Here is a 14,627-nt window from a genome sequence, read left to right as displayed (position 1 = left end):
AACTATTTTACATTGAAATTTAATAAAAATTTATTTACATCACCTTATTTTTGTATGATTATTTTGAAATTGATAATATACCATATAAACGTCTCATTGAATATCAATGTAGTTTTACAATATATGACATTATACTTTTTTTTAAAAAAATAGAGTAGAATATGTACAATTAAGGTTATCAAAGGAATTGGAGAGCATTAATTAATTGTATATCTAAAAGTTATTTCTCACTAGTTTATTCATATTAGAAGCTTCATATTATGATGGTTTGATGGAAGAAAATTGGCTATTGTACCCCCCATTTAAACTTATATCCCCCCAACATAAAATTTTTGTTGTAAAATACCCAAAATAATCCTAAAAAAAACAGTAAAAGTCAAAATAAGAAAAAAATTGAAACACTTTACCCCCACATTGAAAAATCCGGAAAATTAAGTTTTCGGAAAAATTAGTTTTTACCGGAAATTTCAAGAGGATTGAAATTTCCGGTACACTGTGTAATTTTTTTTTTTTTTTGTTTATTGAATTTTGTTATTGAGGACCAGAGGAGGAAAATCTGACGGTGGTGATTATTCGCGAGTTCGGCCTCCTACACAATCAAATAGGAGAGCTGCTGTTGAAAAAATGAGAAAGAGAAATGAGGAAAGGCAGGCGCCCCAGGACGAGCAGCCCCAGGATGAGCAGCCACAACAAAATCTTATGTTTGATGCAGAATAGGATGAGCAGCCCCATGATGAGCAGCCCCAGCACGATCATGTGTTTTATGATGAATATGACCAGCAGCAGCAACATTTTGATGATGAACATGGTCAGCAGCACCAGCTTGATGAACCCATGTTTCCTGGAGGTCCTTATGATCATATTGCAATTAATGTGTAGAATGGACAGGTTAGTAAATAATTTATTTTATTACATATTATAATATATTTGTAGTATAGGTTATTTTATTACACATTATAATTTATTTGTAGTATAAGATTATAATATATTTTTAATTGTGTTATTTTTAATTAAACAGGAAAGACGTGCCTTGAAAGTTGTTTCCAATGGCAAAAAGCAAGACAAATTTATTGATATTAGATATCATTTACCTGCTCAAATAGATCATTGGATTAATATATCTGGATTACGTCCTTTGAGAAGATGTAGTTTGCATATGATTGATGGTAATATGATATCTGCTTTTGCTGAGAGATGGCACGCAGAGACTAGTTCATTTCACCTGCCATTCGGTGAAATGACTATTAGTTATGATGCTGATGCTGGTCCTAGTCATGATGCTGATGCTGGTCCTAGTCATGATGCTGATGCTGGTCCCGATACTAGTTGTACACGGTGTCACGCAGTTGGTGGTCTTATACAGCAGAGTTTAGATTTGCATATGGGTGGTCCTGAAGATGAGATGCGTGTCTTATTGGAGAGAGCTTTATATATTTCTAGAGGAGGAGATTATCAGTTGTATTTTCTAAATCTAAAGAACCCCAATGTTGTAGACGTCCTGCATAAGCGATAGCCCATGATGTAGACTCATTGCTACGATGCTTCTTCCAATGCCATGCAAGTGGAGGTAATGGACATGCAGATTTCAATTTAACTTGAACCCAATGATTTTCGTTAACAAAACCAATGCTGATAACACGATCACGTGACAAATCTCCATTATGTGCACCCCTCAATGGGAAAAAAGTCAAACAAAAAGTTTTTGCTAATGTAACAAGAACGAGATTATATTTTGTTGCTATCACGTAACCCATATCAGGAATGGTCATCCACTTCTCGTTAGCTTGGTTTTCCAACTCAGTTACAAGTAAAGACTCTGTCACTTCTTGCAAACGTTCCTTGAATAATGCAGCATATAAATCAGGTTTGGACTTAATCTCTGTATACAACTGCCGACGTATAATGCTCCAGTATTCTTCACCATAACCAAGTAAAGCAGCAATAGCACGATATCCACAGTTTCCATCTGCTTTAACATTAACTATGTCTTCAATATATGGATGAATTAAAGAAGGAAACTCGTGGAAATATTTTTTAACCTGGTGGGAGACTTGTTTGGATGCTTGATGGGAGACTTGTTTGGATACCTGCTGGGAGACTTGAGTATCAACATGCTCAAAGTATGATGGGTCGCGATATACGTCATATCCCTTCGGCTTATTGCCTTTTTTCTTAACACCACCTTTTGTTTTGATTTTATCCACTGGTGCACACATTGATGTTGTCTCCGGATATGCTATTTCACGCAACTTGCTCTTTAAAGCCCTTCTTCCAGCAATATTAAGTGTTTTCCATTTTTTCCAAATTATATCCATCTCCGATGTAATGTCCAACTCTGAATCATTTGTCAACTGGTCATTCTCTTGATCACTATTCAAGGTTAATTTCCTCCAATGTATATGAACAGCATCTAATGGGATTGGAACACCTTTCATCTTGTATCCTGCTAACTCACATGCACAAGGTAATCCATGAGTCTTTCTAAGTATACAACAACACACATCTTTGTCGTTACCGACATAACTGACTCTCTTGTATTCTTCAACAATATCACCTAAGGCTTTCTTGGATACCACCCAAGTCAATTTCTCAAAGAATGGATTGTTGTGTATATGCTCTTTGCGACCTTTACTTATCTCAAATGAACCTTTGATCTTAATAATTTGAAACTTCAACATGTCATTCATACCATTCCATGCCTTACAAAAATCTCCTTTACTGTGTTCCAAAAATCTCTTCAATGACCAATGAGCAGACTCAACCCTAATATTTAAACAAAAAAAATACAAAATGTGAAGTAATGATCATATATCATGCATAAATCATATATCATATATCATACAAAATGTGAAATTTTAATGACATACCTATTAGTCGTAGTATTTCCTAGATGCAATACTCGATTGGTCCATGCTTCAACAAATCTTTCCTTATGAGGATTCAACCATGTGTCTCTGACGTAGTCAAAGAAAATAATATTATCGACACATGCTTGCTCAAATACTTGCAAAAGTTCCTCGTACTCCTTCTCTTCAGAACAATAAACAATTTTCCTCCACAACTCAAGAATGGGTTCTTGCATGTCTTTCTTTAATATATACTGTTTGCATTTGGCTCCAACATTTTTGTTAATATGAAGTTGACAAAGTAAATTTGTTGAAGATGGAAATACAACTTTAATTGCATTCATTAAAGCCAGTTCTCTGTCAGTCACAATCACCTGAGGAAATGGCGTGTTTGAAAAAAACAACTCTTTTAACTTCTCCAATGCCCACCAAAAGTTGTCTTGACGTTCAGAATCCATATAAGCAAATGCAACATTAAATGTCAACCAAGTTGAAGTTACACCAACAATTTCAAACAACGGTAACCTATACTTGTTGGTTTTGTAGGTGCTATCCATGATCAATACAAGAGGGAACATGTTAAGCAAAGTTATGGAATCTGTGTGCGTCCAAAACATATCCCTCACAACGTTGGAGTCCTCATGAGTCCTACTCCAACAAGTATATTTCTCAGCTTCAAGTAACTTCAACAAGTGTTGCATATCAGTTCTAGGTCCCATCAAATTCTTCCTGTATGTACTTCGTCGCTTGTAAATTTGATAGATACTAGTCACATTCTCCGTATCTCGATCTCTCAAAGATGACAAGATATGTCTCGGTGCAACGTGATACTTTGTCAACTCGTCAACATGTTTCTTATCTTCTTCTGTTAAGCGTCCCATAAATGCATTATTCTCAAAAGTAGCTACTAACTCATGGTTGTGAAGTCCACAGATTAAACTAATAATCCATCCTTCATCATTTTTCAGTGGTCTCGCTTTAAGTTTAAACGGACATCCACACTTTTTAGTTGAAGTACCTGTGTCATTTGTATTTGACTTATATTGTCCACCTCTATCACAACCAAGAATTACTTTTGACTTTCTTCCTCTCTTTCCAGTCTCTACGTCTGATCGAGTAATGATAACTGCTACTCGATTTTGTCGACCTATCTCTCTTGCCCATGATATGACAGCTTCTCGTGACTCAAAAATTTGATCAGTTGTAAATGCTTCAGTTAAATCTATAAATACTGGTCGTGTGTTTTCCATCCCTAGTTCAAAAAAACAATTCAAATAAAATAACAAACAAATTAAAAGCATATTCAAAAAAAAATAAAAAAATAAATTAAGTACCGGATTTTTGAAATTTCTGGGTTAACTACCGGAAATTTCAAAAAACCAAATTTCCGGTGAACAAAAAATGACTATCGGATTTTTCAAATTTTTTGAAATTTCCGGTAGCTTCCGGAAATTTCAAAAATCCGGTATTCAAATTACAACTACCGGAAATTTTATTTTCCAAATTTCCGGTAACAATTATAACTACCAAAAATTTTGATGCAACTTACCGGAAATTTCAGCAAGGTCAGATTTTAGAGTAATTTTTTTTAACTGCTCGTAAATGAATTTTTTAAGGATAAAATTGAATTTTTAACAAATTGGGGGGTATAAGTTTAAATGGGGGTACAAAAGCCAATTCTCTTGATGGAATGATGAACCTCGGCCTTAGGCCCAATTACATGACTGGTCAAGATTGATTTTTCATACCCCTACTTTTGTTCTGCCACGCCTTCATTTTGTCAAAAATCTCTTTTTACGGTTCTTCACAATTTTCATAATTTCCTATTCTTAAAAAAGTTTCCCCAAACTTAAATATGTTTAAAAATTTCAAATTTTATGTACTAATACTTTTTTTGAAATACATTTATATTTTGATTTTTTTTTTTAAATTTTCTGAAATATGAACGTGTTTAAGAAAAATCAAACTTTATATACTGAAAATTTTGAAAGTTTTGATACACAATTGTGTTTCAAACAATCTTTTTCAAATTTTTTATATCACAAACTTCTCTAAAAAATTCAATCTTTGTATTCTTATAAATTTTTTTAAAATTTTTCGAAACACAATATAAAATTTGAATTTTTTTATTTTTTTAAAAATAATTTATTTTTTATTAAAATATGAGATAGAAATATAAATATAGAGTATATGGTACAACTTTTTGTTTCCCTTGCTTGCAGGAAAAAAAGTAGGTATGCAAATTACTATATAAAAAATTGAAGTATTCAATCTTATATTTAAACTCTGTAATACAAAACTATATTATAACAACAATATAGTTGTTTTATACTCAATGAAAGAGAATCTTAACATACTTCTTTTCAATGATTATCTACATTATTGTTCCCTCAAATTAATAGCTCTCAATTTACATAATTAATTTTAATAAATACTGTATATTGTATGAAGTATGAATATGTAGTGTAGTGTGAAATCTTTTTAATTTCACTACATGTAAACCAATCATGTGTTAAGAATTTATCTATAATTTTGATTAAAGTAAATTGAATTTATTTATTAAGATTTTTTTACATTATTAATATATATTAATTAAAAACTTATTTCAATATATGGAATAAATACAAAAAGTACGAAAATAATTTTATAATAACGAGTTCATTATCAGTACTTGGTATTAATATATATTAATTAAAAACTTAAAACTTATTTCAACATATAAAGTAAATACAAAAAATATAAAATTAATTTTATAATAACGAATTTATTATTCATACTTGCATGAAGTCCATACTAATTTTCATAGTTTTTTCTTTTTTCAATTCCTGAACCCTTCATTTTTTTTTTCCAAAATACACAAATAAATAGTACGAGATTTATGACAAAAAATGAGGTTAAAATTTAACTATTCTTCAATAAAACATTGCTTTACAATAAACTCAAAATTTGAGTTTTCAATGGCTCCATTTTTGTTTAGTAAATTAACCATGGTTAATAATCATTCCTGAAATTTTTGAAATTCTGAAAAATCCAAAAATTGAGTAATCTGATACAAAAATACATTTTAAAAACTTATTTGAGTTAGTGTCAACTAGTTTATAAAACCTATTAAAAATTCCATATTTTGCAATTGTTTTAAATTACGGTTACAAAATAAACTTAAGGAGCAATATCATAATTTCTTATTGGATATTGATGTAAATTATTTTACACATAGTGCATCTATGTTAAACTATTTTCTAGATAATTCACAAAACTTACTTGATATCTAAAAAATTAGTTTAGAATTAAAAATTCAAATACAAAACAAAAACTCAAGAGAGGAAGGGTAAAATAGTGTTTTTGTTAGGCTTGTGGGTATAGAAAGAACATGATCTGGGAACTGGCTTATAGAAAGGCGTGGATTGATTGGTGTAAAAGAGATGCACGCTGTTAGGTTTTTGTTCGCTGATCAAAGACGTGGATTGGTTGCGAGATAAGGGTATAGGTCCAATCAACCAAAAGGGAGTAGGTGGAGCAGAGGAGTTTATTGTGATAAAGTTGTTAAAGTGAGGGGTCTAGAGGAGTCATTGCCTCTGGTTGTTGGGTAGCATTGTATTGAGTTTTATTTCTGTTCAAATCCAGGAAAAATACGCATGTTTCTTTTGAAAAATTCTGTATCACTCAGTTGCTTTAGAAAAACGGTCACGGGTAAAGAGATGAACTATTCCATTGTCATCTATTAGGTTTTTCTTAATCAAGCTTTTAGGTTAAAATTCTATATCTTATCATGGTTTCACACTCAACAAAGGTCGAGTACGAGCTGAATCCAACCATGTGTTAACCTAACCCTCTTAATAATTGTGCTATAATGTTATCCGTTTCCCAAACCTAAAGTAACATACATGGTGTTTTGCTTTTGCAAAAGAAAAATAACATGGGGAACGAATCCTTTCAATGCTAAAATTTTACAAGAATGAAACTTGTGCCTCTACTTATAAACAAAACAATAAATAAAAACCTATCAAAACTTGTTCTAATTAATAACCCAAGAGGTTAACACAAATATCAAGATCCATTCCCTACAACCAGATTACATGCAGCAGACCAGTTTCTACAAAGATGCATATAGAATGCAGTATTACAACTTATCAATAAATACCCCATGGTGCCAGATTCCCGAACGCAAACTTAGTGGAGAACATATAACTGGAATGCTAATTCCACCTAATAATCACTTTGGAAGCTGGTAAAAGATTTCTCTATGTCTTCTTCTGTACATCTATTGCTATAAAAACCAACTGACACACCTAAATGATGTAAAATAAATATTTAGCCACCAACATTAAGGGAACATAAGGCACATAAAATAATCTGGGAAAAAGAAAACAGAAGGAAAAGACTACCTGTGAATGGCAGCTAGCATATCACTCTCTTGCTGTAACCAAATTTTGGGCCGAAGAATCCTTCTGTATTAAAAAAATAATAATATTAATAATGAAGATTATCAAGCTAGGCAGAGAGCAGGTAAAGGTTACAAGGTATTCAGATCAGCAGAGCCAAAGGTTTTAAATATTTTCCCCATATTTACATTGTGATGAAGGTCAATTCTGGATGTGGCGGGGATTATATGTAAACTGCACAACAGTTACCAGCTTTAGTAGCTAAGGAATATTCATATTATAGAACTCTTCGGGATAACAATTGTGCACCCCTTCCTTTATAACCCTGTGGTGAAATTGTTATATGACATTCAACAGATCCTGTTTCAGGTTTAGTGTTAGAAGGGCACAACAGAGGAAAAAAGTTATCTTTCAACTTCAACCAGAGACTAAGGCTCTTTAAATGTTTATTTATTACATCTATACATCTCTGTCTATATGATATTGCCTGCCTTAGTATCATAAAAGATGATGTGGGGCTTTAAGACAAGGGATCTATTTACGATATTTCCTTAAAAACACTCATATTAGTATGAGGCTTGTTAAAACTTAAAACGAAGTCACCTCTCATAACTCACTGTCATCATGAATCCCCGACATATATTTTTCACAAACAATTGTAGGGATAGTATGTAGATTTGTAAATCGCAATACAGGCCACATAAGCATTAGAGCAAATTGCATCTGTGGCTTGTATAGTGAAAGACACATATTTAGCAAAGGCAATATATAAGTATATATCCCTCACATAGCTAGTTAGGAATTACTGGCTTGTATAGTGAAAAAAACATATTTAGCAAAGACAATATATAAGTATATATTCCTAACATAGCTAGTTAGGAATTACGATCACATCTGTAATTCACAAGTATAGGTTTGAATTCAAGTTTACCTTTGGCTGCAATATCTTTTGACTATCACTAAAATATTGATTTGGATGGTTAATCCCTGCATCACATGTCATGCCGTGAAGAGCTTCAAATGTCAACGTACATGCTAACTGCACATACAGTACACATATATCAGATATTAAATTCAAAGGTTGAAACTGATAATTGAAGATTACCGGGTTATGCTGAGACCTACCTGATAATGCCTATTTCTCACTTTGTCCATCACATCTTCCATTGCTCGACTGTTCACTCCCATTCTGCTGAGAGCAGCTCTTAAATTCTCTTCACTGTTAATATCAAAAGGCATCAAATAAATATCATGCCATGACTAGGCAAAGAAAGTAACATCAAAGAAAGTAAACATCAGAGAATGAGACTGAACAAAAGTAGGCATCAAATTTAGGGGGAGACAACACTAAATTGCTCTTGAATCTTTCCACTACTAGTTTTGTTGATGAAAAAAATGTTATTAATATATGAAATTATGATTGTGTTATTGGTTTATCTTGAAAGAGTGCATTTATGACATCTTTGCATTTAACAAAATCAGAATTCTAAAAATGGTAGCAAGGTTACATGCTATAGTTGATAGTAAAACCACAATTCACTCATTGAAAGAGAGAAATAAATGTTGTAATATAGTCAAGAAAACTAATTATTTTGTTTCCAGATGAAAGTCTTGGTAAAACAAGACTCTGACACCAAAAGCCAAACACTTAATATCAAACAAAACTCACAAAATGGAGAAAAATGTATCTATTTCATTCATCTGGTTCTGAAAGCTAAACTATCCACTTAATTGCTTAAATAAGTGCTAAGAGTGACCTGAAATGTCGATAGGGGCAACCATGCTGATCTCCAGCACCAGGAGTTGATGAAATAATCTTCTGACAAGAATAGGGTGTATAATCCTGTAATGCATCAGAGTATTAGTTTTTGAAAATCATCATTCGCATGCAAGGAAGCAACTGCATGTTTTCAAATCTACTTTTGAATTGTAAAGTAAAATGGCAAAACATCAATCATGTGCAAAAGGAATATATTAATGAAACTGTGACATTCCAAAAATCAGGTAAATTTAATACTTACAGTTCTTTTCCCTTCCTTTCCATAATTATGGCGTATGTTATATGAATAATCTTTCTCAAACTTCTCCAAACCAACCTACAACCAGATCTTACAATTGATTAATCACTAATGTAATTTGACAAAAATAGAAGAGTGTATACAAATATGGATACCTATTCAAAGACTATATATATCAAAATGAGATATGGAATACATTGAATAGATAGACAGCCATACTAGAATGATTTAAAACTATTACTAAAAAATGTACATCAATCATTAAAGCCAAAACTGTTTTGATTCTCATTGTAATTCAACATTCATATTGCTGAAAATACAAACAAGCTCAGATATTTAACTTTAAAGTTTGAATGAGTGGGTAGGTTTCCGTTTCCATAAGAGATCATGTACAAGTATCGTGCTTACCTTTTTAGAGAACTCAGCTCTCCAAAATGCAAGTGCATCCTCCAGGTTCAAACCAACACCCTACTTAGATTACAGAAAAAAGAACAAAAGATGAGAAAGCTGAAGACATAGAGGGGAAAAGAATGAACAGTCATTAAGAAGAAAGCGAATTAAAGAAACATCTAATTGATTCTTTCCGGTCCTCTAATCAACAGCATATTCAAATTAAAAATAATATTAATAATTCAAAATGAAGGTGTATCAAAATGTTGTACTTGGACAATGCTACAGATAAGTGCTAACACTATCATTTAGAACCCTGTAAAAACATGGCATACCACCATAAAATTTTGTAGTTTAATTTGGAGATTTGTGCAACTATGCCCAAATGAAACCAGTCAAAGCATGGAAGACCTTGACATGAAATTCTCAAAATCAGGGTATCATGATTTGTAAGTGTAAAAAGAAATTATTTCAATGAAACCTAAAAAAGTAACTGCATCTGCTGTTATATTTCAGCCATTCATCTTTCCTTCCACAACTAAGAGCAAAGAAAAAAGGAAATGGTAATATCTGTCAAACTAATTAGATAAGCTGCATCATGGACACCATGTGTTAAAGTATGTGAAATTTCAAGCTACATTTAACGCCTCACAGGCTCACACATATAAGAGTATTTTCATTATGATTGACCTTGAGAAACAGGCCAAGTTGCATCCTTCCACCGTGCTTTAAATGATGGTCCTCTTTCAGCTACATAAGCATGGCATAATTCAGGAGTCAGGACAGATGAGATAACAAAAGAACAATATGAAGTTAAAAAAAGAGATAGACGAGTAAGAGAAAAAATTAATAAAAATGAATCAGAGTGAGAAACACAATATGTAGATCATATTTATGACTGATCTAACCTTATCAAATAGGTGACGCATGCACAAAGGAAATGAGCTCTTAGCAACTTGATCAATGTCCTTTAATGATATCTCAGCATATTCTCTTGGCTGCAGAGGTTCTCAATCAAAATGACTCCAACATCACATAAACACTTAATAATAGTGATAAGTGAATGAATTTACTGCATGAATTACCTGAGAAAAATCTGGACCCAGATAACTTGAGGACAAGGCTTCCACAATCTACACAAGACCTAATCAACTTTAATAAAAAATTAAAGGATATACTGATAAAAAAAAGAGCACGACCACACTTACAGGAGTCAACCTATGTTTCTCTTGTTCTCTGATTGAAGATGTCCATTTTCTGCAACAATTTATCGCAACCCTAAAAATCATAAATCCCAAAATTGCATCTGAAGAAAGAAAATTCTCCTAGAATACATATGAGAACATTTATTGAGATCCAAAATGACCAACCCAACCTGTTAGTAAGGATGAGCGTCTTAGACAGCTGACTGCGAAATAGTGTGGCTACAAGTGAAACAACCTGTGAAGGAATCAATATCGAAACACTAAATTTACAATAACCAATACAATGTTGATATAAGACAATGAATAGAAAGCAACTGCACTTGCCAACCTGATTCATTGCAACATAAGCATATCCTTGACTTATAAACACTTTACGCCCAGCTACAAGTTCTGGAACTTCTTCAAATGGTACCTATATGGGAATGAAAGGCAAGATATCCAAATGTAGTAAAAACTGAGGAGAGGGGAGAATACTAGACAAAGATGACAGCAAGAACTTAGAATTTCCACTCCATGTATTCTGTTAGAAAGGTTCCTCCCACATGGTTATTCAATCTTACATTAATTGACATATGGATACAAACAAATGAAAGTTGTTTGATATGTTTTCAGGAAAAGGTAACGTCAAATTGTGTTGAAAGAAGATATTCTCTCAAACAACCCACTCATATATATAAGCAAACTTCTGAAAACTAAAAAGTGTCTATAGGATTAACACATTTCTACTTCTTTACACTCCCCTTCAAGCTAGTGCACAGAAATCAATCATGCATGACTTCATAATAACTAACTGATTATCAAACTTATACAGTGACAGTTTATCTCCCCCTTATGATCACATGTCTGACTGACAAAATGGAAAAGTCGCAATTCACTTCTATAGCTTGGTTTCTTTCATTCAAAACTGGGTTGACAGCAACGTGCATAACAAACTTTTCAAGCAGTAATGGCAAAGAAAGGCATAAAGATCTCAAACTTTTCAAGTATATTGAAGGGATTTCAAGAAGGTAAATAACAAAATCCATCTTTCTCAAACCTTCACCAATCATATTCTTCACCCTGAGATCTCAAAAACACAACTAGAGGTTTTGAACGAAGATCTATCTGTCCCTTCTTCTCCCTCACACACACATAAACAAGCTTTTGGAAATCACAAAGAAATCCAACGATAAGTAACCAAATACTATTTCCCATTCTTAACCGTTTATTATGATAGACCAAAACCTTCCTAAACTATCTGCTTTCTTTTTTGGGGGGGATGGGGGTTGTTTGAGTTGCAACTCGAGACTTACGTCAGAAACAGGGTCCTATTAGTACAATCCAAAATTTACTGAACAAGAGTACCTATCTTCTACCAGAGAACCTTAAGAAATATTTAGAACATTCGCGGAATATGTGAAGTAGAAATGGGGTCATGTTTAAAGCAGGATGTGGATCCATTCATTTGTACAAAAAGCAATAAGTAGAAAAGGGAAAAGATAACACACATACCTTGTAAAAGATAGCATCCACTGCAAAAAAGTTAAAAAAAAGCAAAGCAAAAGATAGGCACGTCAGTTATTAATAAGTGGTCAAAAACAGGAAATGACTAGTAGACATCAAGAAGAAAAAGGATTCATAACTTTTGAAAATAGTATATCATTGTCTTCATATAGAATAGCAGCACAAGTGTATCGCTTGTACAATCCCCAAGATATTTTTACAGAAATTAAATCATGCAACTGCAACCTCGGCACAAGATTTACATACTAAAGGAACCAAAAACACAAAAAGAGGAAAGATGGGGTATAACCCTTGAGCAATAGCAACAACGGGTTATTAATATGTTCCTATTCATTCAACCTCTAGCACGGTGCATGGAAATCATTTATGCTGAAAAGAAGAATGAAATCTATGCCGAATTTGGAAATGATCATTGAATAAAGAAAACAATGTGTTCTTACCAGTTGGTGAAGGCTGACCCATGGAACGGGCAACTTGTCCCAATTTCTCTTTTATGCTCTGAAAATCGAAATATTTATATTTTAAGGTACTCAGACATATCTGTTACTCTAAACTAAATTTTTCTTTAACTCACTTTATAGAAACATTAACAATAAAGAGATACCAATATAACAAATGGCATGTGAATACCTCAAATTCCACATTGTTAACAGCCCTGCAAGTAAGATCAAAATTGTCCATGACTGCCCTCTGTGCACTCATGGGCAAAATACATGATAAGTTAGTACCTAACTTGAAATGCAAAGTACATGTAGTAAAGACGGGTTTTACCTGGGCTTCAGGAGTTAGAAAACGAAAACGGTAGCGAAAAAGTGCACATTCCATAGACAGAAACCATTTCCTCAAGTCCTCCCTGGCCATACAGGTCGACATTTAAGTAATTTAGTTTAGGATCACAGAAAAATCAATACATATTACAAATTGCACAGAAAAACAAAAACACGTTAAAGAGAAAGAGAGAGCTCTTACGTTCTGCAATACACCAGACGCAAAACAAAATGAGATATAATATCCTTGTTTAGAACCTCAGAAGCATGCTGGTGTCTCATATTCACTTTCCACAGTTCTTTTACCTGCGCAAAGGAATTTCGCATGGAAATAGTCAGCAGAAGAAAATCTAATTAATTAATTAATTAATGATTTATTGATATTAGCAAATCCATGATTTTACCAATTTTTCCATTTCTTCCGGTTTCTTCCCCCGTGATAAACCATCAGAAATCCCTTTAAGAACTGCAGCAAGCAATTATATACATCATTGATCAAAATCAAAATATGCATCATAAAAAGTTGAAAAAACGCATATACACGGTTTTAATACTAAATATATTAATAAATAAAAAACACACATTCAGAAACAAAATCGCTAACAGATTTCAGATCTTCACTTCAACACTATACTCAAATTACCACAAGCTTAAAAACCAGATGTTGCTCTTTTTTTTCTTCTATCTTAATCATAAAATTGAAGGAAAAATAAAGATATTGGAAGCACGAGACACAATAAAGAGGAGAGTAAACTATTAAAACCCTAGGTACAAAAACAGCGAGAATTGGAAACATGTGAATGTGCATAGAACAGATCTATGGAAATTGAAAAAGTATAAAAGGAAGATGAAGAAAAATGACCTCGGAGGCGATCGATGGCGAAGGACTCGAAATCTTCGAGTCTGACTTCGAGTGGCGGAGCAGAGCGATAGAGGGGAAGAGATGGAACAGAAACGGCGTCGTTAGAGGAAAATAAGTTCCTATGACTCTGAGGTCGAACAATTTCCATCGCTTTGTTACTTCACTTGCGGCGCCGAAGCCAAAAACAGTGCAATGCAAGCTCAAACTGTGACTACTCTGTGTTGCTTCCGAGTTTCTGAATTGACGCGCCAAATTATTGGGGCCGGGGAGCAAAATGGCGGGAAAAGACTTTTTTCTCTCTCTCATACACGTTACACAGGAACATTCCGATATAAGAATTTTTAAATTGAAGTATGTAAATGAAATAATTTGATTTAAATAATTCAAAATTAAAATAAATAATTAATGAATTATTTATTTGAAATTTGAAATTTGTGAGAGTTACATTCTTCACTTCATTGTGAAAATATTTAAACAATAGTATTGTGCGATAAAATTTTTAATTATTTTATAAAATTGTTGTATCATTATTAGTAATGTTATTTTAGTTAATGATAATTTTTTATTTTTTCAATGCTTTTTAAAAAATTTAAACAATAGCATTATTTATTATTGTTGTATTTCTTTCGTTTGTAATTATATATTAAAATATGA

The 14,627-nt window shown here is 32.7% G+C and overlaps 1 protein-coding gene across 2 annotated transcripts; it reads right to left on the bottom strand.

Annotated features, from left to right (window-relative positions):
• Nucleotides 1-6,758: 6,758 nt before the first annotated feature.
• On the bottom strand, nucleotides 6,759-14,274 carry LOC101502989 (probable DNA primase large subunit). Of its 2 annotated transcripts, none has more exons than XM_012716829.3 (20): nucleotides 13,974-14,274; nucleotides 13,516-13,577; nucleotides 13,314-13,417; nucleotides 13,116-13,197; nucleotides 12,975-13,034; nucleotides 12,785-12,842; nucleotides 12,333-12,352; nucleotides 11,170-11,253; nucleotides 11,012-11,076; nucleotides 10,845-10,914; nucleotides 10,722-10,769; nucleotides 10,545-10,634; nucleotides 10,327-10,386; nucleotides 9,655-9,714; nucleotides 9,250-9,324; nucleotides 8,986-9,071; nucleotides 8,354-8,447; nucleotides 8,160-8,267; nucleotides 7,232-7,294; nucleotides 6,759-7,135 (listed from the first exon to the last, which is right to left on the bottom strand). In XM_012716829.3, the coding sequence occupies exons 1-19, from the start codon at nucleotides 14,119-14,121 to the stop codon at nucleotides 7,253-7,255; spliced, it is 1,416 nt and encodes a 471-aa protein (XP_012572283.1). In that variant the 5' UTR covers nucleotides 14,122-14,274; the 3' UTR covers nucleotides 6,759-7,135; nucleotides 7,232-7,252. The 2 variants fall into 2 exon arrangements, with proteins under 2 accessions (XP_012572283.1, XP_004504396.1); XM_004504339.4 differs by having other exon boundaries at nucleotides 10,845-10,893; nucleotides 13,974-14,273.
• Nucleotides 14,275-14,627: the final 353 nt, after the last annotated feature.

Source organism: Cicer arietinum, chromosome 6 (genome assembly GCF_000331145.2).
Source record: "Cicer arietinum cultivar CDC Frontier isolate Library 1 chromosome 6, Cicar.CDCFrontier_v2.0, whole genome shotgun sequence".
Classification (NCBI taxonomy): domain Eukaryota; kingdom Viridiplantae; phylum Streptophyta; class Magnoliopsida; order Fabales; family Fabaceae; genus Cicer; species Cicer arietinum.
The sequence above is the reverse complement of the archived record's forward strand: the minus strand, read 5'-3'. Positions and strand labels throughout refer to the sequence as shown.